The sequence below is a fragment of the Amphibalanus amphitrite genome, unplaced genomic scaffold (assembly GCF_019059575.1).
Source record: "Amphibalanus amphitrite isolate SeventyFive unplaced genomic scaffold, NRLGWU_Aamphi_draft 002511F_arrow, whole genome shotgun sequence".
Classification (NCBI taxonomy): domain Eukaryota; kingdom Metazoa; phylum Arthropoda; class Thecostraca; order Balanomorpha; family Balanidae; genus Amphibalanus; species Amphibalanus amphitrite.
This window is the reverse complement of record NW_024883936.1, coordinates 1-24,616: the sequence shown is the minus strand read 5'-3', so window position 1 is coordinate 24,616 and position 24,616 is coordinate 1. Positions and strand designations below refer to the sequence as shown.

Sequence of the window (24,616 nt, the reverse complement as noted above, 5' to 3'; positions counted from 1 at the left end):
GAAGAAGAACACAACGACACCATTTTTGAAGCTCTAGCTTCATTTTCTGTCGCGTTATCTGCAAAAACGTAGTTCGACCTAGTTGACCTTAAGTGACATGACTGGCTTTGTCTATGATAACATGTTTATTTTCGAAATTTATCTTTGATCTAGGTGTAAACCAAACCTGCTCAGTACCTATTATCTCATGGAAAACAGTGGTTTAGTGGCATTGCTCTCGGTTGGGGGTAAGCTTGGCCACTCGCCCGGGGTTACTCCAATGTGCTAATTTTTACTTTAGAACAGCGATATTTGAAAAAAATGTCATACTTAAGCCAACCTGCCTCGTCACCCCTCACTACAAACACTTAAACGGTCCTTACATAACATTCGTATAAATATTAGTACTGTATGGTATAACATTAACAGTGCAACATATCTCATTTTTTAGCTAAAAACCCTTAAAATATCATTTTTGCGCTATAACCTTAACAATATGCAATTTTTGTTAGCCTTAACTTGTTTGCTGGCGTTACCTTAGCTGCCACGCTGAAAGGACAAACAGTTGAGCATTTTATTGTGAATAATTTAGCCGGAACCGGGGTGGCCGGGCTTCCCCCGCGCCCGGGCTTCCCCCGGCTTCCCCTACCCATCGATCTTTCCGGCCTATTCAGGTTTACGCGAGAAGTGCATGCGTCTTAAAACATGCATTATTGCTTCAGGCACTTTTTTGCTGAAGAATCATTGCACCTCAATCACAATATCCGCCATAACTACTCACCTTTTGAGCCGACAACACCCCACCGCCGTCCACACGCAGCACAAATGTCGCTGGAAGTGATTGACAGCTGATTTTTTCGTTCCTGGCTTCTGCTGAAGGAACTACATTAAAAAAAGTTCTTGGTGTGCGCTTTTAGGAAGTGTGCGTCATAGGAGCCACTTACCCTACCCCCAAATCCTGTTTTCTCATCGGATTTAGGCCACTTATTTTTTCGTCACAGCCCTGAAACGATATTTTTTTTAAACTAAAAATAAAAAATAGAAATGGTAGCCCACCCAACCCGAGCCTAAATATTACTTTGAAAACACTTCAAATTGCTTTTGTCGACCAATTAGCCCGCTCCGGGTCGGTGCGTGGCGCAGCCTTCGCGGGCTGGGAGGTGTCGGTTGGACCCCCTGCCGTTCGGCCCCTGATTAAAGGGACTATCCCACCTTTAACATGGGGTTTGAGTTGAGATAGCCAAGTTTGCGGCGAGGTTCAGAAACCACTATCTATCTAGGTTGCAACCCCCGCGGCCTCTTGGTGTTGAAGAAATTCGTTCCCTTCATTTGAAAATGGGCCTTGCACAAGGCCCTATCTTCAACATGGAGCGACCGTTAGTGTGACGTCACCTCGTTTAGTCATTCTGATTTAAATGGGTTTGTTCGTTGAAAAATCGCTTAAAACTTGGTCTGAACTTTGTTGTGGTGCCTACAGAGTAAAAAGAATCAGCTTTATGACAGTAATGTGGCCTGGGGAAGGAGGTAATTTTGGGCTGTGACGTCACATATTTGAAAGTTTGTGTTTGGAATATGGGAAGCCTAAGATGTTTAATGAAAAATAAATGCCAGAACCGTGTTCCTGGTCATCCAATCTATAAGGTCGGGCACAATTTAACTGGTTTAACAACATTTTAGAAGGTGGGATAGTCCCTTTAAAGCATGGATGAAGGAGAACCAGGGGATGAAGGTTCTTTCATCCATGGTTAAAGTGTGCAATAAGAACTTCTTGGGTGAAGACAAGACCAACACTTTTATCAAGCTCACAGATTTTTAATGATACGGTATTTTCTCTCTACCTACTACGCCCTTCTCACATTCATTTTTCTTAAGTGTTTTTGGGGACAAAAAATATATGTTGTTCCCCTTTCAGGCTTGGGGGCATGACCCCGTGGCCCCCCTGGATCCGCTAGGCCGAAACTAACTAGGTCGTTTTCAAACGGTCTGATATTTCAGGTCATAGTTTGCAAACGGCCGGTGTTTTCAGGTAGTTTCATATGGCCTGACTGGGCCAGGCCGTTTGCAAACGGACCGAATTTTCGTACGGCCTGTAACATATATTCAGATTTCGACATCTGTCGTAGCATCAAATGCTGATGTGGCGCACTCAAAAGCCGGAATTGGTCCTTGGATGCCGTAAGGACCCTTTTAAGAAATAAGTGACCCGACTGACCCTTAGAGATTGGCCTGAGCTGTGACCGAAATAAGTCTTTTACCGTTTCGCAGGAAGGGACAAAAAGGTCCCTCATATGCTTCTTGTACAATTACGAAACAAAACAAGTTTTTTTTTTTCAACGAAAACTCAGTGAGTTTTCCTAAAAAATTTATTGCGCATATTCCGTGAATGAAAAGTTGCCGGGTCATGTCAGGTCAGGCTGCCACAGCAAGTTTGTTAACTTGACAGCTCAATCGATATTTATGCAATAAGACCTTCTCGGGTGACGATAAGACATGACGACACTTTATGAAAGAAGCTAGTAAACCCGGTAGTTTCTCCATAGGCGCGGGAACCGGGGGGAGGGGGCAGTGGTGGCAGCTTGCCCCCCCCCCCCCAACTCTGGGGCCGTGCGGGCGGTGCCCCCACAACTTTCAGACAGAATACCGCTCCTTTTTGCAAATGTTTTCTTTTTTTTGTTGAAAAAGCCAAGGGATGAAAAATAAGTGGCCTAAAACCGGCGAGAAAACTATATTTGGGGGATCCTAGGTTGATCTCTATCATGGTGTGACCTCCCCCCCCCCCCCCCCGTCTAAAAGTAGTTCCCGCGCCCCTGGGTTTCTCTACGCTATTGAATCACGCTGCTGATTCTAGTAAGTATCTACTACACAACCTTCTCACATTAATTTTTCTTCGAGCGTTTTGGGGGGCCAAAAGATATGTTGGCCCCCTCTTTTAGGCTTTTTGGGCCCATGGCCCCGGTGGCCCCCTTGAATCCGCCAGTGGGGGCGGTGCCCCCACAACTTTAAAACGGAATACCGTCCTTTTTTGCAACTGTTTCTTTTTTTTGTTGAAAAAGCCAAGGGATGAAAAATAAGTGGCCTAAAACCGGTGAGAAAACTAGATTTGGGGGGACCCTAGGTTGATCTCTATTATGGTGTGCTCCCCCAGTCTGAAAGTAGCTCCCGCGCCCCTGACTTTCTCTACGCTATTGAATCACGCTGCTGATTCTAGTAGGTATCTACTACGCAACCTTCTCACATTAATTTTTCTCCAAGCGTTTTGGGGGGGGCCAAAAGATATGTTGGCCCCCCTTTCAGGCTTTTGGGGGGGGCCATGGCCCCGGTGCCCCCCCCCCCCCTGGATCCGCCAGTGAACGTGGCAAAACTTCACTGTCCCTACGAGCCCTCATCAGCACTCGTTTTCTCGGTGTGTGACCCCTGCCCTGTGGCCGAGACAGCCGCCAGCCTATACCGCGCGCCGCGCGGCGCACCCCTCCTTAGCGGGCGGGGGAGCGCACTACGCGCTCCCCGCCCACACCCCTCCCTCCTTCCCGAGGTCGTGTCACGAGGGTTCGGGCCTACGCAATCACGCCCAGCGCATGGGAATGCGTGGTTTGGTCCGGATTCAGCCAACTACCGGCTCGCGACACCAGCGCCGCGTGGTGGCGAGGGGACATTCTTTTTAGACATACTGTACCCCTCCGTTTCTCTCTCCTACCACTCGTCCCCTCTTCTATCGGGTCGAGAAGGACGCAGTAGCGCTTACATAACACATATAGAGGTCGGGGGTGGCACACGCGCTGAGCAGCTCTTTCACGGCCAAGTTAGACACTCGAGTCTGATTGGGCTATTTCATGTGGTAAATGAAGCGACCAACTTTCCAACTTTCCGCGGGGACAGTGTGCTTGGGAATGAGGAGGTGAGCTTTTTAAGAAGGCTGAAGCGCTGAGTATCTTTAATATTTGAATGGGAAACACTTTTCCATTTCCTGGTTGATGTGATATATTTGAAAAAATAAACTTGCTGAGCTATTTGGTTAGTTAAATCAAATAAATGTCCATGTCGTCTAGCCTCGAAAAAAATCACTCCGGGTTTTCTTGTGTTTCATGATGCTAATGCATGCACGATGTAGGTATATGCATATTGCATATATTGTCAACAAATGTTCTATAGCTATTTACACCCACGAAGTACAGATACGGCTACAGCTGTAGCGCTCCACGGGATGTGCTGGACATTTCCCGTTCCTTATCTGCCCCACTACACACCCCCTCCCCCTTCCTCTCAGTGGCGTCTGACTGGGGTGACTGACGAGCTGTGAGCACCGGCGCCGCCGTCCCGACACCATTAGCCAGTGTGTGCCGACCTCCCGACCCCCTCACCCCCACCCCCCTCCCACCCTCCGACCAATCGGCTCACAACAAAGCGTCGTAATTGTGCGCTGATGAAGCCGCTCTGTGTCCGAGTGCTCGTGCGGCGGCGCCGCGCGCGACGGGGGCGTCGACAGAATGCCGGCGCCTGCTCGCGATAGAGTGGAGAACAGACGTGAGTGCGAACTCTAATTGACAATGATGGTGACAATGCCAGCGTTAATTACTCCGTAAAATCATTTAGTAGACGGCTAGGCCCATGTTTGCTTGTGAGCTGGGCGCCACACGTCTAAGCAGTATCGAGTATTTTAGACACGGGCCGAAACTGTTGAAGTGTTTTGCTGTTGCCGATGATCAATGACAAATGACAACAGAAGCAACTTTTCTACCCCATTTCTATCCTGTTTACGCATGAATACAGTCGTTTTTATGCACACACATTTTTTGTGTTATTTTTTAACGTTTTCTTTCTGGTTTCCCCATTTAGAGCGCAATAATGCTGTCGCAATTCAGCACTCACGCGCACGTATTGTACAAAAAAAAAAAAAAAAAAACGGGCCATCAAATAAGCACTTCTGGCGGCGTATTCTGTCATTTTTTTGCGGCCTCTCCGGCCTTCAGGGAACCGTGCCGAGTGTTTGTCCCCGGACGATATGGTCCTGGCAGCGGCGGCTCAGGGACTCAGAGATCCGCACGATCCGACTGCGCTCAGAGAAACGAATGACAGCCTAATGAGGCAGCACGACGCTTTTTTCTGTCACTAGTATGTGCTACTGCTGTGCATATTTCCAAGCTCGATACCTAATTCATCGCAAGAGGCTGTGCTTAGATCAAGATGTTATTCAGAAGCATTGCCTGAACTTACAAAAGCTATCGCTATTGAATATGCATATTTCTGTATTTATGCCGAACGTTTTTTGTTTTGCCCACCTAAATTTAAAACTTTTGACACCGCTGCACTGCAGTGACATCTTTCTATGCACTAGATAAAAGAGGGCTGAATCATGAGATTTTGCGTGTTTTACACATGATTAATATCACACCCTAAACACAGGGCTATTAACCGCTAAACAATTCAGCAGCCTAACTGGATTTGTGCCGCGTTCTCAGGAACGTGGACTGGTTAATTTCATACCGGCGCGGTTCTCGGCCGGGGAGAGCTACTTCCCAGCCACCTCGCCGTGCTATTTTGCCCGCGCACAGCCGGTTCAGTTGATCAATCTTGCATTGTTTACCCGAGGAAAGGCGGAGTTTGGATTCAAAGAACTGAATGCCGATGTGCTCAAAATAGTCGTTATTGATTCTGCTCTATGATTCTGCTCACGTGCCGACATAGTGGTCTTTCGAAGTGTGCTGTTTTCATCCATTTTCATTATTATTGATGGCATGTTTTTGGATTTGCTGAAACGCACGAACGCACGAATTACTCCCTGTTCTTTTATGATGCAGATATGCCGTGCCTTTGATCCATAATCGTTTCTCTAGGGATGCCACCATTACGTGGGAGTTTCTGCCGTTCGGTTTATGCATTAGTGCTTTAACCCGTCCGCTAATTTCTCTTTGATATTGAAATGTCTGGTCTGATTTCGTCGTCGTCAGATCTCCTTGTCACAAACATGTCTCACTTGGTCTTTATGCGTCATCACATCTCTAATGTCAGCCTTTCTGTATGTGTCTACCTTTGTGAATCTCGTTCGACTCCCCTTTCCACCTTCCCTCCATGCTTCCGTCTCTTTCTGTCTCTGTCCCTTCCTCTCCCCGTACCAGCCGCCCCACTGACTCCCCCCCCCCTAGCTTCCCCAGGTGGATCCTGCTGCGGCCCTGCCATGGAGCTGGAGCCTGTGCCCGCCTCCTGGCTGACCCCCCCCCCCCCCCCGCCTTCCCTCCCCGTCAGGTGGATCCTGCGGCGGCCCCGCCATGGAGCTGGAGCCTGTGCCTGCCTCCTGGCTGACCCCCCCTTCCCTCCCCCTCAGGTGGATCCGGCGGCGGCCCCGCCATGGAGCTGGAGCCCGTGCCCGCCTCCTGGCTGACGGCCGCGCCGCCCCCGGCCGCCGCCGACGGCCTCGTCAACGGCTCAGCGGCGGCCAACGCCACGGCTGCCGGCGGCGGCTTCTACTCGGTGACACAGACAGTGCTGCTCATCCTGGTGACCAGCGTGCTCGTCTCCGTCACCGTGGTCGGCAACATCATGGTCATGGTGTCGTTCCACATCGACAAGCAGCTGCAGACCATCAGCAACTACTTCCTGTTCAGTCTGGCGGTGGCCGATTTTGCCATCGGGCTCATCTCGATGCCGCTGTTCACGGTGTACCAGGTGATGGGTCGGTGGGTGATGGGTCCGGTGGTCTGTGACACGTGGCTCGCTCTGGACTACCTGGCATCGAACGCGTCCGTGCTGAACCTTCTCATTATCAGCTTCGACCGGTACTTTTCTGTGACGCGTCCGCTGACCTACCGAGCGCGGCGCACGAACCGTCGAGCGGCAGCAATGATCGCCTGCGCCTGGGGCATCTCTCTGGTCCTGTGGCCGCCCTGGATCTACGCGTGGCCGTACATCGAGGGCCGACGCACCGTGCCGCCGGACGAGTGTTACATCCAGTTCCTGCAGACCAACCACTACTGGACGTTCGGCACGGCCATCGCCGCCTTCTACCTGCCCGTGCTCATCATGTGTGGCCTGTACTACCGGATATGGCTGGAGACGGAGCAGCGGCAGCGGGATCTGACCCACCTGCAGGCTGGCAAGAACAGCAGCAGGAGGTCAAACACCAGGTGAGTCAGGAGCAACAGCAGGAGGTCCAACACCAGGTACGGCAACAACAGCAGGAGGTCCAACACCAGGTACATCTTGAGGAACAGCAGGAGATCCAACATCATTTATCAGTCCGGTGTGGTTTAAGTGGGTTAAGCGGTTTAAGTGGGTCCGGCACCTTGAGGTTCGACTCTAATTGTTTGTGATTTTCCATCTAGATGAACAAGCTTACACTTAATCATCTCCACCCGACAGCAGCATAATGCCTTGCATTATGCTGACAGTAGCATAAGAGGCATTGAAGGAGCGACCTCCTTCTGTAAGACTTCGCAGATGCGGCGGACTGTTAAATCTCTAAAGGGCAATTCTTATCAGCATTTTTTGAACATTGATTGGATGAATGCTTATTAGCTATGTTTCCGTATTCCGTGTTACGAGGAAAAGTTCAACATCTTTCCCTTACCTCGGCTATCAGTATGTGGAAACTGAATATATTTCAATTTACAATTCATTGGTGCGGGGGAGGAGTCGGCATCGGTTACAAATCGGGTGGCTGCATTTTCACAAATGGTGCGCCTGGGAAGCGCCATTTCCACCCAAACCAGGCCCGACGAAGATCGATGGCTGCCGTGCGTCTCCCCCGACGTCCGACATTTGCCGGTCATCGCTTAGGTTAGTGAACAGCTCAAAGTGTCCAGCGTAACCGATACTAAATTATAGTGAACTATCGATTTATGTCCTGCAGTGATACTCCTGAAATATATTTGTGCCTGCTGAGTGTTGAGAAGGCATTTTGTGGTGTGTTTAAATAAGTGACACATAGGCAGTACAATAGGTTATCAAATTGAAGAAAAGGGAGAATGTGAGCAGGCACTGGACGGATGATGGATAGGCTGTATGAAAGCTACTGCAGTTTAATTTCAGACCGTTCAGTCATCGGTAGGCATTAGACCACTCTTTTCAATGTCTACACTGCAATATTGGATATATGCAGTTCAAGTTCAAGGGTTTTGATCTCGATGTAGCTACGCGTCGGTAAAGGGGCAAGCATTGTAAACAGCGAACAACATGAGTATTTATACCTGACCCATATTCCCAGTGGGGCACCAATTTAAACTGGAATGAATCACTTTCATTTCAAGGCTGACATTTGACAAATTATTTCATGACTTTCGTCACAGTTCAATTAATACACTTTATACTTAGATTATTTTATTTGAAGTCAGAAACATTTGTCTAATGTTCTGTTCGAAGTTATATCGGTTGACCTTTCAGAACCCCGGCTGATATCCGTCAGTCCGTGCCGCTATGGCAGAGACATTTCCTCAAAGTGTCATTGAACGAGCGTCGCTTTCCTAAATCTGCAGCACCACTAGCAGAACGAGCTAGAGGCCCAACTTTTCATATAGCGCTACGTTCAATAGCATTTTCAATATCCCGGCAGCGGGCGGGCGCATCTTTCCCCGTGTTTTCGCCGCTGCAGGAAAGCTTGCTGCCTATACGCTATGGCTGTCACCACGCGGCCGACGGCTTCGCTTTTTGCCGACCAGCCGCCGACAGCGATGCAAAACAAAGCCGATTTGTCGGGAAACAGGCGATAAAACGTTGAGCCAACACGTGCCGCGCCCCGGGCAGCACCCCGGCCGGCTGGCTCGGCCGGCCGGCCGGCGGCGGCGGCGACGACGACGACGGCGATCGATTCTTCCCGGCCGGCCGGCGGGCTCTCCGGCCGCGCCGTCACCGCCAAAACGGTCGCAGCGCCCGGCTGAATGGTCGGCGGCCGTCTGCCGCGCCGCGCGTCAGCGGTGCGCCGCCGTGCCGAGCCGTTATCTGGCCCAAACACCGCAGGCCCCGCGGTAACTCGGAGTCAGCGCCGCCGTATTTAGTGGTCCGGCCAGTGGCTAAGGAGAGTGGATTAGGTAGAACGAGTGTTCAGTAAAAGAGATATGCTCACAGATTTGCTTCGCAAACGTTTTTGCCCAGTAGCCAAGGCGCAATAATGAGTAATGAATCCCGCGCAAATGGGGTAAAGTAAAATGAGGAAGACGCTACCCAGGAAATGGCGGAGTAGTTTCCAGTGAACCGTTGCCTGAGGCGCGGCCTCAATTTAATCTCGTTAGCTTGTAGGCTGCGTACACGGTGCTGATGCAAGGGCGATTTAACCCGTGCCAGCCTCCAGCTTCGCCACTGAGAAATTTCACCAAAGTACGTACAAAGTTTTTGCTCGAAGTTCTTGTGCGTCACGGAAAATTATATTTGACTGCAAGTGTGTCAGACTCGCTTGGAACACTCGCTCTTTGATTAATTAGGCCATTACTGAAATAAAGGACACCGGAAATGAAACTAGACGTGTCCTCAGAGTACTTCGTTCCATTGCTGACCCATCCACACAACTTCCTGAACTTAAGTTAACTAGGTAAGCTTCAGAGAAAGTTAAAAGAGAAAACTTGAAATGATTGATGACATTCGTTGACGTCTTGACAGATCGAAGTTATGTGCTTGAAGGTGATATATAATTCAGCTCTTGTGAAACTAAAGCGCCGTGAGTAAAGCATTTAGTGGGTAGACTGTCCGTGAAATGTGTTACGACCTACGCACAAATCATGACAGTCGCTCGCGCTATAAGAGCATCTTCGCGAGGTGGGGTCGCAGATATTCATACATTCGCTTTGACTTTGCCGTCATTATCGTCAAAATGGTCGCTGAAGTTGTGAACTGAGTGTTTAACCCGCGCCTTGTTGAAATGTTTTCGCTTGGGAATAGGGCAACTCTGAAACTGTCGGACCAATTTTCACATCGTTCACAACGTTCGGGTACCGATAAAAATTTATTGATTGAAAAGTAATTGTGATCTTACAAAACGATCAGGCACCAGGGAACACTCTATACAATGTAACACAGTGTAGCCGATTGTTTCTCATAACCATATTTGCTATAGATCTCTTGCATACTTACAAACTGTGCACATTTATTGAGGACTGGATGACTGATGTACCGCGGAGCCACCAACACTTCCTTCCGATACGTCTCGCTCCGACACTGCCGGCCCGCCGGCCGCCTTTGTTGTCGCTGACAATGATAGCGGCCAGCTCAGCCGGACCCGGGCCGCTAACCGACGCCGCTTTTTGCGTGCGTTGCCTCTGAGGTCAGCATTAATCCGCCGCGCTGCTCCCGCGCCCGCTGTCCTCCCCGTTCCGACTCACGCGTCAGTTGCTAGCGGGGAAGACGATCTCAGGGGTGCGTTGTGAACGAGCGGGTTAGAGAACGGATTGAATCTTGTGCCAAAAAAAAGGTATGTAGTATGCACCGGATCTAATGCTGTACTTTATCGTGTAACTTACATATAAATGCAAAACTGTGTTATAGTGACATACATATGACATGAAAATTATATCGCGTAGCTTGATTTTCTCAGTCGCAGCTTCACTAGTCTGACCTTTGTAGTCTGGGTTGCATTGCACCGTCCTTTTCCTCCAAACCAGTAGGTGGTATAATTTTAACCTGGTCCGTGGTCTGTGCGTTCGTGTGATCTGATTCGGTGACCTAGTCGAGTGATTTAATTTGAGTCTTCGTCTTACCTGGCCGATGGTATTCAGATGGATCTGCGAGTGTCCTTCAACGTGTACCCGCTGACCAGGTGATCGGATGGGCTCGAGTATGACCTTTCAGCCCGACCTGCCGCTCTGCACGTGTGACCGTCCGGCCTGGGCCGGTGTCCAATGTGGGCCGCCGCCGGAGATGGCCCGGCGCGCCGGCCCGGCTGGTGGCGTGGCTTCCCTCGCGTGCTGTGTGCCGACCTCCAGTAAATTACCTCAGGCCCGGCGTTCCCACCGGGGACAGAGGATCACGCGGAGACGCTTCTTCCGCAGAGAAACACACACGTCCGCCGGGCACCCTGCCTCCGGGGATAAACGTTCCAAACGGTCAGCACAGGGCCGCGGGATGGACATGGTCCAACTCCAGACGCCGCCATGTTGCAGCTCGGCTCCGGAATGGTGTATAAATAGAGTTACGGCGAGTTCGCTCGGCGCGGTGGCGTATCGTTAGGTTTGTGCCACCTGTGGGAAATCGGCGGCCCTCTCCACCGGGACGGAACTGTAAAGAAGAGCCCCCGCAGCAGCGGCCCCGTCAGGAAGGACCCGGCTAGTCTCAGTGGAATGGTGCTCTGTGGCTTCCTATGCAGCAGACACGTGGGGTGTTGAGTGTTATCTGTTTGAATGGAATGGTGCTCAAAATTGCACCGTAGGTGAAGGACAAGAGTGTGCGCTCACCGTAACAGCACCGTTGACAGGTCGGCTATTGGCACCTCAATGCTTCAGTTCTGTCATCCTGCTTTAGCCCTCCGTTTTAACCTGGAAACATTCTACATGGAAGCCTCATCCCATCTCACTGGCCGATGCTTGTCGCAAATGCTTTGCTTTTAAATAGTTTCGCTTACAGTTGTAATAAGATGATTCCATTCCGTTCCGCGTTGCAAGAAGACAATCCCACTTTCCGGCACGACCCAGTGTCCCGGTGTAACCCGCCCAGTTCTGTGGGGAGCAGAGGAGCGCGAAAGGGACAGCCGGAGACGCTGGCGGTGGCGGGACGGCTGGCCGTGAGAATCCTCCGCCGATCGATCAGAGCCGAGACTGAAGGCAGCCCGGGCCACCACTGCACGGCCTGCCGCCACGGTCTGCCACTCAGCTCTGCCGCAGGCCGAGACGGACTGGGAGGAAGGACTCCGCTCACTAGGTGCAGTGAGGTGGAGGTCTAGAAGTTGTGTTGATGTTTCATAAACAGGAATTGTTTACAACGGATTAACATCATCACTAGGACAATTGCAGACACTATGCATAGAGTGTAACTTGTAAAATGTAAATTAAAATGAAATCGGACTTACTCCACAAGAGTTCGTTGGGTCGGAGCTTTCGAATTGTATTACAATTCTTCGTCAGCGAGAGTCGTATCGGATGTTAACATCGAATCGAAGGTACAGTGCGGATCGAACAAAATATGGGTCGGACAGGAGGGTCTCTGAGGCAACTAGTTGGTCTTGAAATAAACATACAAACACTGGGAAAACACGTGAATAATAACAGGATGCACACTTATTACTAGAAAAAAGCCTGTAAAATGGGTATAAAACACACTAGTAAAATATCTAATACAAAAATATAGGCAGGTAGGTAAAAATACAGTTAATGACATGTAAAAAATTGCATAGATTAGGTGCAAACAGTACCTAAAGCAGAGATAAAGCTTTACAAAAACACGAATAGTAAACTAGACCATGGATGATATAACACTGGATTGGTGTCTCGTGGAAATTAACATTGGGATCCGCGACATTGGGATCAGGCCTGCCATCTAGCGAGAGAATTATCGTAAGTAAGGAGCAACCCGAATGAACGCCATCTCTCAGCATTATGACACACGTGGGTGTGGTGTGCTAGTTGGCTTGAAGTGTATATTCCCACGAGTTGGAGGTAATCTTATTGGACTTGAGACGATAAAAAATGTCTTGAATGCTTGAAAGCCAAAAATGTCAAGCAGCATTAAGGTAATAACGAAAATAAAATGCGTACGACGGTGTGTATTGAAACGCCCAGTCCCATCGGCTTGTACGACCTTTTCAATGGTCATTTACTCACAATGGTACAGCAGTTTGACAATATGTCATACGTATTTGGTACGCTTATTCCTTCTCCGAATTTCGCTCGATTTTCTTCATCTTAGTTAATTGTTACGGCACGTGCCACGTGCCAACTTAGGGGTGTCGAAATTGTTCCACATAAAGTAACTCCGCATTGGCTGGGCCCATTACAGTAAAACTTCGTCAATAGTTAGGCACCCAGTGGCCAATGCATTTCCATGTGTCACTATGAGGGTGCTACTGCACGTGCGCACGTGCGGACTGCGGGGTGCCACTTCCATATCTCAAGAACGGCTGGGCGGATAACACTCAAACTTGTACACAAATGTCACATCGATGCTCGCAATGCATTGATCAGTGCTTACATTGGTGCAGAGTCGTTAGGAAAACGATAAACTGAGATGCGTGGTGTTTATGCCTTTCTGTTCCAGCAGCTGATCATGATCTGCAACAGGAGATCCTTGTTTGTGAAGGCTTCGTCTCCCTTTTTCACTCCTTGTTTAAAATAACATTAACAATGTACGAAGAAGATCACACATCAAAGTTGTTTTGGGCGGCTATCTTGGGCCAGGGCTGCGGAATTGTAGTCAGAGCCAGCGGTTCAGTTCCTACTCGGAGTCGGTTGATTTTTAAAAGCTGTAGTCGGAGTATGAGTCGAACGTCACTGAAAAGTCATCGACTCCACAGACTTACCAGGGCTGCAGAGTCGGAGTCAGAGTCGGAGTCTGTGTGAATCGACAGTTCTGCCCGGAGGAGTCGGAGTCGATATTTGGATACCGGAATCGGAGATGGAGCCAAAGTCACTGAAATTTCATCGACTACGCAGCACTGGTTGGGTCTTTTTCATAGAGCGTCTTGAATGACGTATTGAGCGGCAATGACGTTAGCAAATCCGTTCAACTTTTTCATTAGACTTATAGATAGTACTTAACGTTCGTTTTGTTCTTTGATCGGACAATTTGTTTGATTTAGGCCAAGTAAAACTCATGTGAAAAATAGCGAAAACGACACGTGCTGGCGAAGTCTCCAATAACTCCCTGTTTCACGATTTAATGAGGAAATAACATGGAACTGCTTATCTTATTACTGACCCTGCACATAAATTTATTAATTTCTTCGCTTTTACTGACATATAAAGACAAAACCTTTTGAAAAATTGCACGACAAGCCCGCTACTACAGTACCACACTCCCATGTGTCACAATGCTAATCAGCGGCGTTCACTCGGCTTGCTCCTAACTTACGATAATTCTCCCGCTAGATGGCAGGCCTGAGCTCAATGTCGCCAAAAACTGCCAAGACACCAATCCATTATTATCTCATCCATGACTAGACTAAGATATAAAATATCAAAATGATAAATTCTATAAATGAACTTTTTAACGGCAGAAACGGCGAATAATGGGAAGCCACCTGTCTTGCAGCAGGGCACCAGAGTTGCGGTTCACATTCGCGTCATTGGGTGACACTAGGACGGCTTCCCGCCGTCCCACGGTACGAATGTAGGCCGATTCGAGAAGGAGTCTCATCTGGTGGTGGCAGGCACGGTTCAGGATTTTGGCGTCGTCGAAGGCCGGCGTGCAGTCCCGGTGCGTGCTGAACGCTGAAGCGTTGGCTCTGGAGCGGACCGAGCCCGCCCAGCTCTCTCGGTGCTCGCGGACTCTGGTTCCAAGTTCTCGGTCCGTTTCTCCGATGTAGACGACCGGGTCACCTTCTACCCGGCAGGAGCACTCGATGCAGTAGATGACATTGCTCTCCTGCTGCTTGGGTAGACGGTGCTTGGCTTGGCTACAGAGGAGGGTCCCGATGGTCTGCGACGGCTTCGACACGAGCTGAATGCCGATCTTGTTGGCTTCTCGCTTCAGTTGGTAGAAGCAGGGACCAGCGAACGGAACCGAGAGCCGGACGGGTGCAGGCAGCGGGCTGGGGTTCGGTGGCGACGGCAGAGCCCTGGCCTTCAGCTGGAGGTCCTTTTCTGTTCTTCTTAGGATCGGGTTGATGAACGAGAGAGGGTAGCCGTGTCGGTGGAATTTCTTGCGTATAAAATCAAGTTCTTGCAGGCGGTCTTTGACGGAGGAGCAGTAGCGGATGGCACGTAAGCAGTCAGATCTGATGGCTGATCTCAGATAGCGCGTCTCTGTATAGGAGTTGAAGGCCGGTACTTGGTTAGTGGTGCATGCCTTCCGGTAGACATTTGTAGTGAACTTGTTGTCCTGTCTTGTGATCATGATGTCTAGGTAGGGCAGTCGTCGATTTTCTTCGATCTCAGTAGTGACTTTGATGTTCTGGTCCTTGTTGTTGAGCAGCTCCACCCATGCATTGAGGATGGTGTCGCTGCCTTCGAAGAGGACCAGGTAGTCATCAGCATATCTGCAGAATGAATAAATTCTCCCTCCACAGTTGGCTGCCAGTAGTTCCAAGTCACGTTCCCAGCCCATGTACAAGTCCGCGACAACTGGTGAGTAACTTTTACCCATGGCTAGGCCAGCAGTCTGCCTAAACCATCTCTCTCGGTCGCCGTCCTGGACGACAGCATGGCAGTTCTTGATGGAGATGCAGAGAAGGTCAGCCACTGCATCTGGCCTCAGGCAGGTTACGTCAGAGAGGGCGTCTTGGTTTTCATTCAGCATGGTTCGAATGAGAGAGATGGCCGACTGGGTAGGTATAGATGGGAACATGGCCTCCACATCCAGCGAGATGAGGCGGCAGCTGTTGGTGGCGTGACCCATGCTCTGCAGCAGATCCAGGACTTCCATCGGAGAACTGATGGAGTGTGGAGGCCGTGGGAGAACTTTTAGACAGGCTGTCAGATGTTTTGTGAGCTCGTAGTCAACACCCCGGTGAGCTGGGCAGATCGGCCGGAGTTTCAGGTTAGAAATCCAGCTGAGTCGCTCTTCTTCAGTGGATGGTGGATTCGGGTACTTGTGGGTCTTGACCAGGCCATAGAATGGACCGCTCCGACCTTTACAGGCTTTTTCTAGTAAGTGTGCATCCTGTTATTATTCACGTGTTTTCCCAGTGTTTGTATGTTTATTTCAAGACCAACTAGTTGCCTCAGAGACCCTCCTGTCCGACCCATATTTTGTTCGATCCGCACTGTACCTTCGATTCGATGTTAACATCCGATACGACTCTCGCTGACGAAGAATTGTAATACAATTCGAAAGCTCCGACCCAACGAACTCTTGTGGAGTAAGTCCGATTTCATTTTAATTCACAATTCATCTCCACATCATGTCTTTAAATTGTAAAATGTACATATTTAGCCGTACAAAATCCAGTGGATGCCCACTCCCTAGTCAAGCCCAGCATGCTTTGGTCCGGAGTCTGACTGGGAGATTATGGAACTAATCTTGCCTGGTTCTTATCTGACCTTGACCTTGTCTTTATCCGAATTTCTCAATCTCTGCTGCAAATGTCAATGCTAAAAGGCTTTGGTCGCAACCCGGCGCACTTCCGTATTCCTGACTCAGTGGTGGTGACCTTCCGTGACCTCGGCAAAAGGTACCGTCCTCCGCGCTGGCCAGCTAATAAACTGGATTTGCGTAGTGAATGAAGAGATACGAGGGTGCGCTCTACCAGGCTGCAGCCCTTGGTGGAGGCTGGGACTGAGACCATGAGCTGACCAGCGACCAGTGTAGCTTTTAAAACACTGAACATGGAAATGTAGGTGCGTGTGCTTTTCCTAGAAATTTTGCTTATGTAGAATGGCGTGCTCTTAACTTCAGGCATGCTGATTGCTGCCTTCGTGGGTGAGAAAAATCAAGTCATTTCTCCTGAAAATAACCGAACGGTCGGCGAGCCACGAAAGGTCATGAGCTAATGGCAAGATGAGAATGTAGGAGCAACAGGGATGGGCTGGAGCAGAGCACGTACACTGTGCGATGCAGTGTTTTCTCGTGCTTACTTAGGCTACTAACCCAATGAGACTCCTGCGTCGTTCCTCTGACTGACCGTGTGTCCGTGTGTGCTCCCACAGTCAGACGGAGGAGGGGGGCTCCGAGTCTCACCGGCGGAGGGCTGACCGCACACCGTCCCAGCGAGACGACAGTCTGAGGAGCGGCGGCGGCGGCCGGCCCACACCGGCACGATGGGCGGACAAGGTGAGAGCGCGCAGCAACACCGCGCCGGTGCGGCGGTGCAGGGGGCGAGACTGTGAGAAAGCGCTGCTGGGAGGCCGCCGGAACATACCTACTTCGGTATCAATGGTTTTGTGTGTGTTTTACATTAGGTCAGAAGAATTGCTCTGTTTGAGTAGTTGGGGTTTTCGAAAATGATTTTTAGACAATTGTGAGTACAATGCTTCCATTTTAAGTGGACTGCCGGCTGCCGCAGTATCGCTATAACTACTATGATCGTTTCTTCTAATTCAGCATAATCCTCTCCAAACCTCATGAGTCATGTGTTAATTATATCGCACAACTGTGGTATGTATGCCTACCTCAGAAAGTCCCTCGCAGTTGGAACCATGGGCTTAGTTGCGTCCTTAGGCGGCACAATGATCAAAGTTGGAAATACCACATAAGACCTTTATGTTAATTCCGACTAGATTTGAGTCAACTTGACAAAGTTAGCGCGGTTACCCGCGGAGTGTTGGCCCGTTATATAAACTGCATGCCCGAGGGACTTCATTTACGTCAATGGATGGTCCCTCCCGGCCTTATGTAAGGACGTGTGCACACCCGGGGCACAGAATAACAGAGCTGCTAGTAATGGGGAGAGCTGCAGTCACAATGAAGTTGTGTTTACAGGACATATTGAAATGCAGCGCTCTTTTTTGTTTTGTTTAAAGCATGCTTCTTATTCAAAGAAGGATAAGCATTTGAAAGGCATTTGAAACAAAGAAGCTTGAAAAATAAGCTGAATTGAAAAGAAGCATACTTAAAGTTTGAATATTTGAAATCGACAATAAATAATGCTAACTTTAACCTCTGTTGGCGGAAATCACAAAGAGCCCTGTCGCCAGCCGGTACGTTTTTACTTATAAGACTGATTCAAAGCTGCGAAGTGCATTCAAACATTGATTGGTGCCTGCCCAACTGATAAAACACGGTAAACTTGGTGGATTGGCCGGATACTCTGCCTCTGACAGCCTCTGCCTCCATTGAGTGAGCGCAACAAATAATCAAATAAATGTACTGTGGCGCGGGACATTGCCACGGGGCGACTCCTGGGAGTGCGATGGTGCATCTCGAGCAGGCCACTCCCCATCCAGCGCTGCCCGATGGCAGTCTCCTGGGAGGAGACACGGAGACGCAGACCCATCGGAAAACGATCGCACGACATAGGAGAGAAGCGGCCATCAGGATAATCGGGGAATGGAACAGCAGGATAATTATCATACAGGGGTGATTACACCCACGCATACAAACAGACTTAATAACCCAACGGTTATTAACCCATTACGACCATTACACAGTATAGAACAATCTTCAAACAAAGCGGTCGCCACCTAACGTGTCACCACTAGGTCAATCACCACACTACAGAACAGCGGCCACACTCGCTCGGTATACGCCTCCCCGCGCAACAGGTGTGCTCGGTGGTCGCAGGAAGCCGAGGATCGTGTCGATGGGCGGCTGGCCGGTGCCGGGCCGCGCTCTGACCGCCCGCCGGGAGGGTTGGGACGGTGCCGCCCACCAGCGGTCGATGAAGGCGACGGCCGCTGTGCAGCCGCCCAGAGTCGGGACAGAGGAACGGCAGGAGAGGAGGGGGTGGAGAGAGAGAGAATGGTGGGAGAGGAGGGGTGGAGAGAGAATGGTGGAAAGGTGGTGGAGTGGATAAGAAGGTAATGAGGGTAGAGGTGGTGGGTGGATAAAGAATGGTGGGGAGGTGGTAGACTGGATAGATGATAAGAATATAATGTGAATAGATAACGGGGTAAAAGGTGTTGTGTCGGCTAGATGATGTCGAGAGAGCTACTGGAGTGGACAGATACTTGCTAAAGAAGTGCATTGGAAGGCAGTGCCCAAACAGGTGGCTACCATCCTGTCTCGCTATTTTTATTCTGGTCCCGCCTTATTGGAGCCTCAAACTGACATTTATTCGACAACCATTCAATATATCCGACATTCGATTTACCTGGCAGTATGTGCGCCACTAACTCGCTCAAAACGGGACCGTTTCCGACTAGTAACGGTTTTGCCGGGCGACCATTTGGCCGGTAAAGTATCCGATATTTGCACCCGAACAGTTCTGCGACTATTCGGTACGATTGAATGGGTTGCTGCACAAGTGATGTTGATTTCAAGCCCTGGCAATCTCAGTGGTCGCTATGGACGACCTGTTGGTGGTAGACAGGGGAAATGTGTGTGATGAACCGTTATCACTTTCGCTGTTACATCTCTGTCAACGGAGAATGCGTAGGTCCGATAGGCGTTATCACAAGTGTATTCGCGGTCATTGGGGCGACGTAAGAAAAGAAGAAAACAACTGGCCCCAAGAACTTTAAATTATCAGTTAGCATGCATCTTTTCCTTGATCTGTAGATAATTTATCATTAATTGCTAGAGAAAATTGCATTTAAAATCTTCCATCTATGTTTTTTTCATCGTTTGCACAATATGTTCTTTTTTAAAATAGAAACACTAATTAGAAATAGTTCCCGCATCATCAAGAACAATAGGGAAGGCTTGAAGTGAATACAATAATCTTAACGGTGTTGTAATCTAGGTATGTGAAGACACTTCTAAAATTGCCTGTAGAAATATTGAAGGCAAAAGTTCAACTTTTTCACAAGACGGATGTCTATAAACCTATTCAACGTGTGACAACTCAGCCGGTATTTCGTCGCCTACAGCCCAGCTTTCCCTAGTGACCGATAGAGGCGCTGCTATCGATGTCCGCCCGTGCCGCCTAACGCAAGGTTGTTTCAAGTGTATCATTTCAATTTTCGTCACCATATTTTGTTTCAGTTTTTTTTTTCAAGATAGTTTACAACGGAGAAAGCGTAGTTTTCATTTCAGGAAGGCTAACTTAGCTGCTAATCTTCATTCGCATATTGTACCTGATTTTTCATAGAAATATTATCTAATTTGAAGTGTATCGCATTCCCAGAGTCGTATATCTCATTCTCATTAAACACTGTCAACGAAAACTCATGGTTTCGCTTCCTGGAATGGAATAGCTTCCAACCGCCCACAGGCTTTCCGAGAAGCGAGGAGGTAGGATTTCTCATTAGCGACATGTAGGAGACACTGTCCTGTGGTTCGGGGAAGCTCTCATGCATACATTGGTCCTGCCCAAAGTCAAGCTCCACGTCATGAATCACGCATAGCCCTGCAGTAGCCAGGTCCTTGGCACGTATAGAGACGTTGCATGTGGATTGTCTTGTCCACGCTGGTGGTCCCTGACCTTTTCCTCTAGTCCTGACTGGTTTTGAGTGCACAGGACACTGCCTAAGGTTTCCGCATTGGTGGTCTGTGCCCTCCTCCGAGTCCAAACCAGTGCTATGTGCTCTCACATGGCGGCGGTCCGATATGTGCTGACCTGACTCGTACTGTATTCGCAGGGCGGCGGCAGCTGGCGGCGGCTGAGCGCCTGGTGCGGCGGCGGCCATACTGTCCTGACTGGTACTGTATTCACAGGGCGGCGGCAGCTGGCGGCGGCTGAGTGCCTGGAGCGGCGGTCCGATAGTACTGTCCTGACCTCTGACTGGTACTGTATTCACAGGGCGGCGGCAGCTGGCGGCGGCTGAGCGCCTGGTGCGGCGGCGGCTCGGACCGGGCACACCACCACTCGGCGATGGACCTGCCGCTGGCGGCGCGCACGGCTCCCAACGGCCGCCACCAGTCGCTCCGGCAGACCAACAGCGCCGTATACACGACCCCCACCTACATGTGCACGTACGGGCGGCACACCATCCCCTCCCCACTGCCCATCCTCAGCGGGCTGCGGCGCAACGCCAGCGCCGGCACGCTGGGCGCCTCGCGGAGCCTCTCCTCCGAGAGCGTCTACACGATCGTCATCAAGTTTCCGGAGCCGGTGACGCCCAGCGCCGACCCGAGCATCACCATGCTGAGCGACTCGGACGCGGACGCGGAGGCGGGCCACCAGCCGCACTGTCCGCTGAGCAGGAGTCCGGCGCCGGCGGCCGCCAGGGCGGGGGCGGCGGCGGCCAGGGCGGCGCGGAGACCCGCCGCCGCAGCGGCGGCGGCAGCGGCAGCGGCAGAGGACGACAGCGACAGCTCCGACGAGGACCTGCCGCTGCCGCCGCCCCCGCCGGTCTCCCGGCGGCCCTCCCAGCTGCCGGACCTGAGGATCCCGCTCAACGCGCGCGTCATACCCAAACAGCTCGCCAAAGCGCCCAATCCGAAGAAGAAAAAGAAACGCGAAGAGAAGAAACAGGAGCGGAAAGCGGCCAAGACGCTGTCGGCCATTTTGTTGGCGTTTATAATCACGTGGACGCCGTATAACGTGCTGGTGCTGATCCGAGTAATGTTGGAGTGTGACGACTGCATCCCGGACCAGTTGTGGAACTTCTCCTACTATCTGTGCTACATCAACTCCACTGTGAACCCGCTCTGCTACGCCCTGTGTAACGCCTCCTTCCGCAGGACCTATGTGAAAATCCTCACCTGTACGTGGTCCAAGAACAAGCGCCACCCGGCCAACAGAGTCTACTACAACTGACAGATTGTGTTGGATTGTACAGACCCTGCTGGACTCAGGGTATATTGCTGGACTCTGCTGTTGGCGGCAGTGTGAGTAACTTGTTTGTGAAGTTTGTCCAGCTGACCATTTCCGTCGGCTCGGTACTTTGTATGTGTGTATCTGCGATGTTTAATGTTATAAAACGTTGTGTTAACTTTCAACGGAAGAGAAGAGGGGAAGGTAGGGCCTGGCGAAAGTTCTTCGCCCGTTGTTTGAAAAAGGTCTACATCGCGCTAACAAGTGCATACTGGACAATTGTTCCAGGAAGTTTTACTGCTCAGTGTTTCAAAGAGGGAACAGTTCGCGTTTCCGACTGTTTACACGCTTGTGGCCAAAGATGTTCTCAACTGCTTCCTAAAAATGTCACCTTTATCGGCCCCAAGTGTTATTGAGCTTTCAAGAGGCTTGTCGACGTTTTCTTAAGAGTATGAGTGTTTGGCTTATGTAGAGACTCAAGAGTTAGGTGTTATTCTAGAGTAAAGATTGAATAGCATAACGATAACCGATTACATAAAAGCATTATAATTTAGAAAGCTCACTATCTTTATTGAGGTTGCCTTTTTTATCCATGCTTTACAATTCGTGTGGGGCTTGCCACCCTAAGCAAGCCATTCTTCGAACAACCTGGGTGTCCAAAATATTTTAATCGGTGTAACATACACAAAATGATTTCGCTCTCCGAATTAGTTGTAGAGTGGGTTGAAGCAGTAGCATTGAGCAATACTGGCGATGGTCCTTTCCACATCGAATTAAGACGGTTCTGGTCGATTGATGAACGTTTAAGTATGCCATTGTCTCGTTTGTAGATGTAACACTTCTGTCATATTCATATATGACATTCGTTAACTTCGCCTTTATGTTTCACTTTAAGTCGGATGTGTGTATATGTGTATTTTCGGTGGAGATGTGTGTTAGATGTGACTGGACAGTACCGAGCATGTCGCTGATTTACAGCCATGCCGTGTCAGAGCCCACGTTTGCCGTGCGATGCGACTCCGCCGGGAGACTCTAGTCCGTTTTCCGAGCGGTGCGACTCCTTTGTGAGTCCGTTTGCCGTGTGGTGTGACTCCGCCGGGAGACTCTAGTCCGTTTGCCGTGTGGCATAACTCCGCCGGGAGACTCTAGTCCGTTTGCCGTGTGGTGTGACTCCGCCGGGAGAGTCTAGTCCCGCCATGTTTTCCCGTGACGGCGCTGTACGGTGTGTAGCTGTAGGAAGGGGACCATCGCTTCAGTGTATATGAACTCGGGCCACCGTTTTTCAGTGGCTGCTCTCACGTTTCGCATCGAGCGTCTTCCCAGACGCCGACTTTAGCGAGTGAGGGACCTTTGGCAGATACATATCTCCCGTGAGACCGACATTTGCGCCGACAAGGCCCGGCGGCTGCGTATCGATCGGTGTGAGGTTTGACCCGCTGTTTCCTGTTGTATTTAAAGGTGGAAAGCGAACGGTTTAGAGGACTGCTTTTATGCCGTTCGTTTTATCGACGCTCATTTCATTGCGATCCTGAAGGCATTTTTGGCTAAAATTTGCCTGAGACATCCGTAACTGCATCCCTGATACCGCCGAATAAGCGTAAGATGTTTGTTGTTCACAACATTTGTCGATTATCGTACCCGCACACAATTTTATACGCCCAAGAACACGAAAAGCTCATATTTTCGAGCGTTGATCTACGCGCTTCTGCGTGTATGTGTATGCATGTGTAGATGAGTGTTTTCTGGAGCTGGTACCGTGGTATCTTGATGTCGACCAAGCGCAATTGCGCTGGATAGGTACTTCACCATGTCATCGCTTTGTGTTTTTGGCCACATTCTAATGGTATTGCGTTACATGAATGCATTATGTCTATGTGGAATGAAGTGGGTTGAACTATGAATAAACTATTGCCTTCATGGGCGTCCTTACGAGATCATCGTTCAAACCATTTTCGTCCCGTGGCTGAATCGAGCCGTTTGTAGGTAACATCTCTCACATTTACCCTCAGTGGTCGGCGATATCACGGGCCCAGTCCCACACCTACTCCCATTTGGGCTTAGTGAGCAAGTCACGGGGTACTCTGGTGCTGTTCTGAGAGGCATCTTATGTACATAGAACAGCAACTGGCGAAACCCTGTTCGCAACGGACCGGCTAGAAACGCAGTTTGTGAGTGAATGCAACGGTTGATTGCTTATGTTCGCGGAGCACACGGCTCTCAGTCAGTGGAACCCTGCGGAACGTCGGCTAGACTGTACCGCAATACATGCCTGTCAGGCGGGACAGTCTACATTCCAGTGAACGGCCGCGCGCTTCAGGAGCAGAGAAGATCGCCGGCCTCCGAGACAAACCGAACCGATAGCAAACGATGCATGGATAAATACAATGGGTCTATCTGATGGATCCTTCATCACACCTATTGGATGATCATTGATCAGTCCGCTGATCTAATCTGTCGCCCATTGTCTGCGCCGTAAGCTCGTTATACCTATCGAAGATATCCCGACGGCAACAGGTTGTCACCGATCGGCCCTCGGAGTAACCTTGTTTACCACGATGGCCGCTGAGTGGATAGTGTCAGCTGAGAGTGCGGGGCTGTTCAGAAGGAACGCCGGGTGCCGCAGAGACTCGTCCAGTGCGGAGCTGGGCCTCTGGATACCGCTGGACCCCGAGAGGGTCGCAGCAGATAGCGGCGGCAGCGCTGGAAATGCTCTCAGAAGGCGCCCGATACGAACGGTCGATGGCGGAGCGCCGCTCGGATAAACCCCGTCATGGAGCCATAAACTGAGCGGCGTAAGAGAGGACGAGAACGGACGGGAGCACACATCAGCGGCAACAGTCGGACGAGGAAGGGGCGCTGCATGGCGAGAGTGAAGACGGTACCTTTCCGGAAAAGGTGGACTAGTAACGCTGTAGAACAACAAGGGAACAGGAAAACGTTTTAGGTTTTCACTGATCAACTTATTCCAATCTCCGATCGGTCGTTCTTCCGCGTTCATCGACGGCACTATTCATATCCCATACACCGTTCGCCGAACGCAAAGTTCAAATGAATTTCTGCACCTGGAATCGTCGGCCCCTGCGGCCGTCCGTCTTCTCGGCGCTGGGCCGCTCCGGGGCCCGGACCCTGACCGAGGCCGTGCTAAGTCTCGGGGAACGGTCGGACCCAACGCTCTCTATAATGCGATGTCGAAACGTCCACTTCAACAGGAAATAGTAGGCCGACTCCCTCTTCGCTCCCCTCCCTCCCAAACCTCTCTCCATCCAGCTCAGAGAC

At 50.4% G+C, this 24,616-nt stretch overlaps 1 protein-coding gene and 1 long non-coding RNA gene across 2 annotated transcripts; both read left to right on the top strand.

The window, feature by feature from the left end:
• The first annotated feature begins 6,313 nt into the window (after positions 1 to 6,313).
• Positions 6,314 to 23,263, top strand: LOC122377093 (muscarinic acetylcholine receptor DM1-like). The gene is made up of 3 exons (XM_043357052.1): positions 6,314 to 7,097; positions 16,692 to 16,815; positions 20,384 to 23,263. Exons 1-3 carry the CDS (start codon positions 6,322 to 6,324, stop codon positions 21,341 to 21,343), a joined length of 1,860 nt encoding a protein of 619 aa, XP_043212987.1. The 5' UTR covers positions 6,314 to 6,321; the 3' UTR covers positions 21,344 to 23,263.
• Positions 15,880 to 20,266, top strand: LOC122377094. The gene is made up of 3 exons (XR_006255777.1): positions 15,880 to 15,904; positions 16,692 to 16,815; positions 20,223 to 20,266. It is a non-coding gene; the product is annotated as an uncharacterized LOC122377094 (long non-coding RNA).
• Positions 23,264 to 24,616: the final 1,353 nt, after the last annotated feature.

Coding starts and splice junctions, on each gene's coding strand:
- LOC122377093 (XM_043357052.1), top strand. CDS start 6,322: ATGGAGCTGGAGCCCGTGCCCGCCTCCTGGCTGACGGCCGCGCCGCCC. Junction 7,098..16,691: donor AGCAGGAGGTCAAACACCAG/GTGAGTCAGGAG, acceptor GTGCTCCCACAG/TCAGACGGAGGAGGGGGGCT. Junction 16,816..20,383: donor CGGCACGATGGGCGGACAAG/GTGAGAGCGCGC, acceptor CTGTATTCACAG/GGCGGCGGCAGCTGGCGGCG.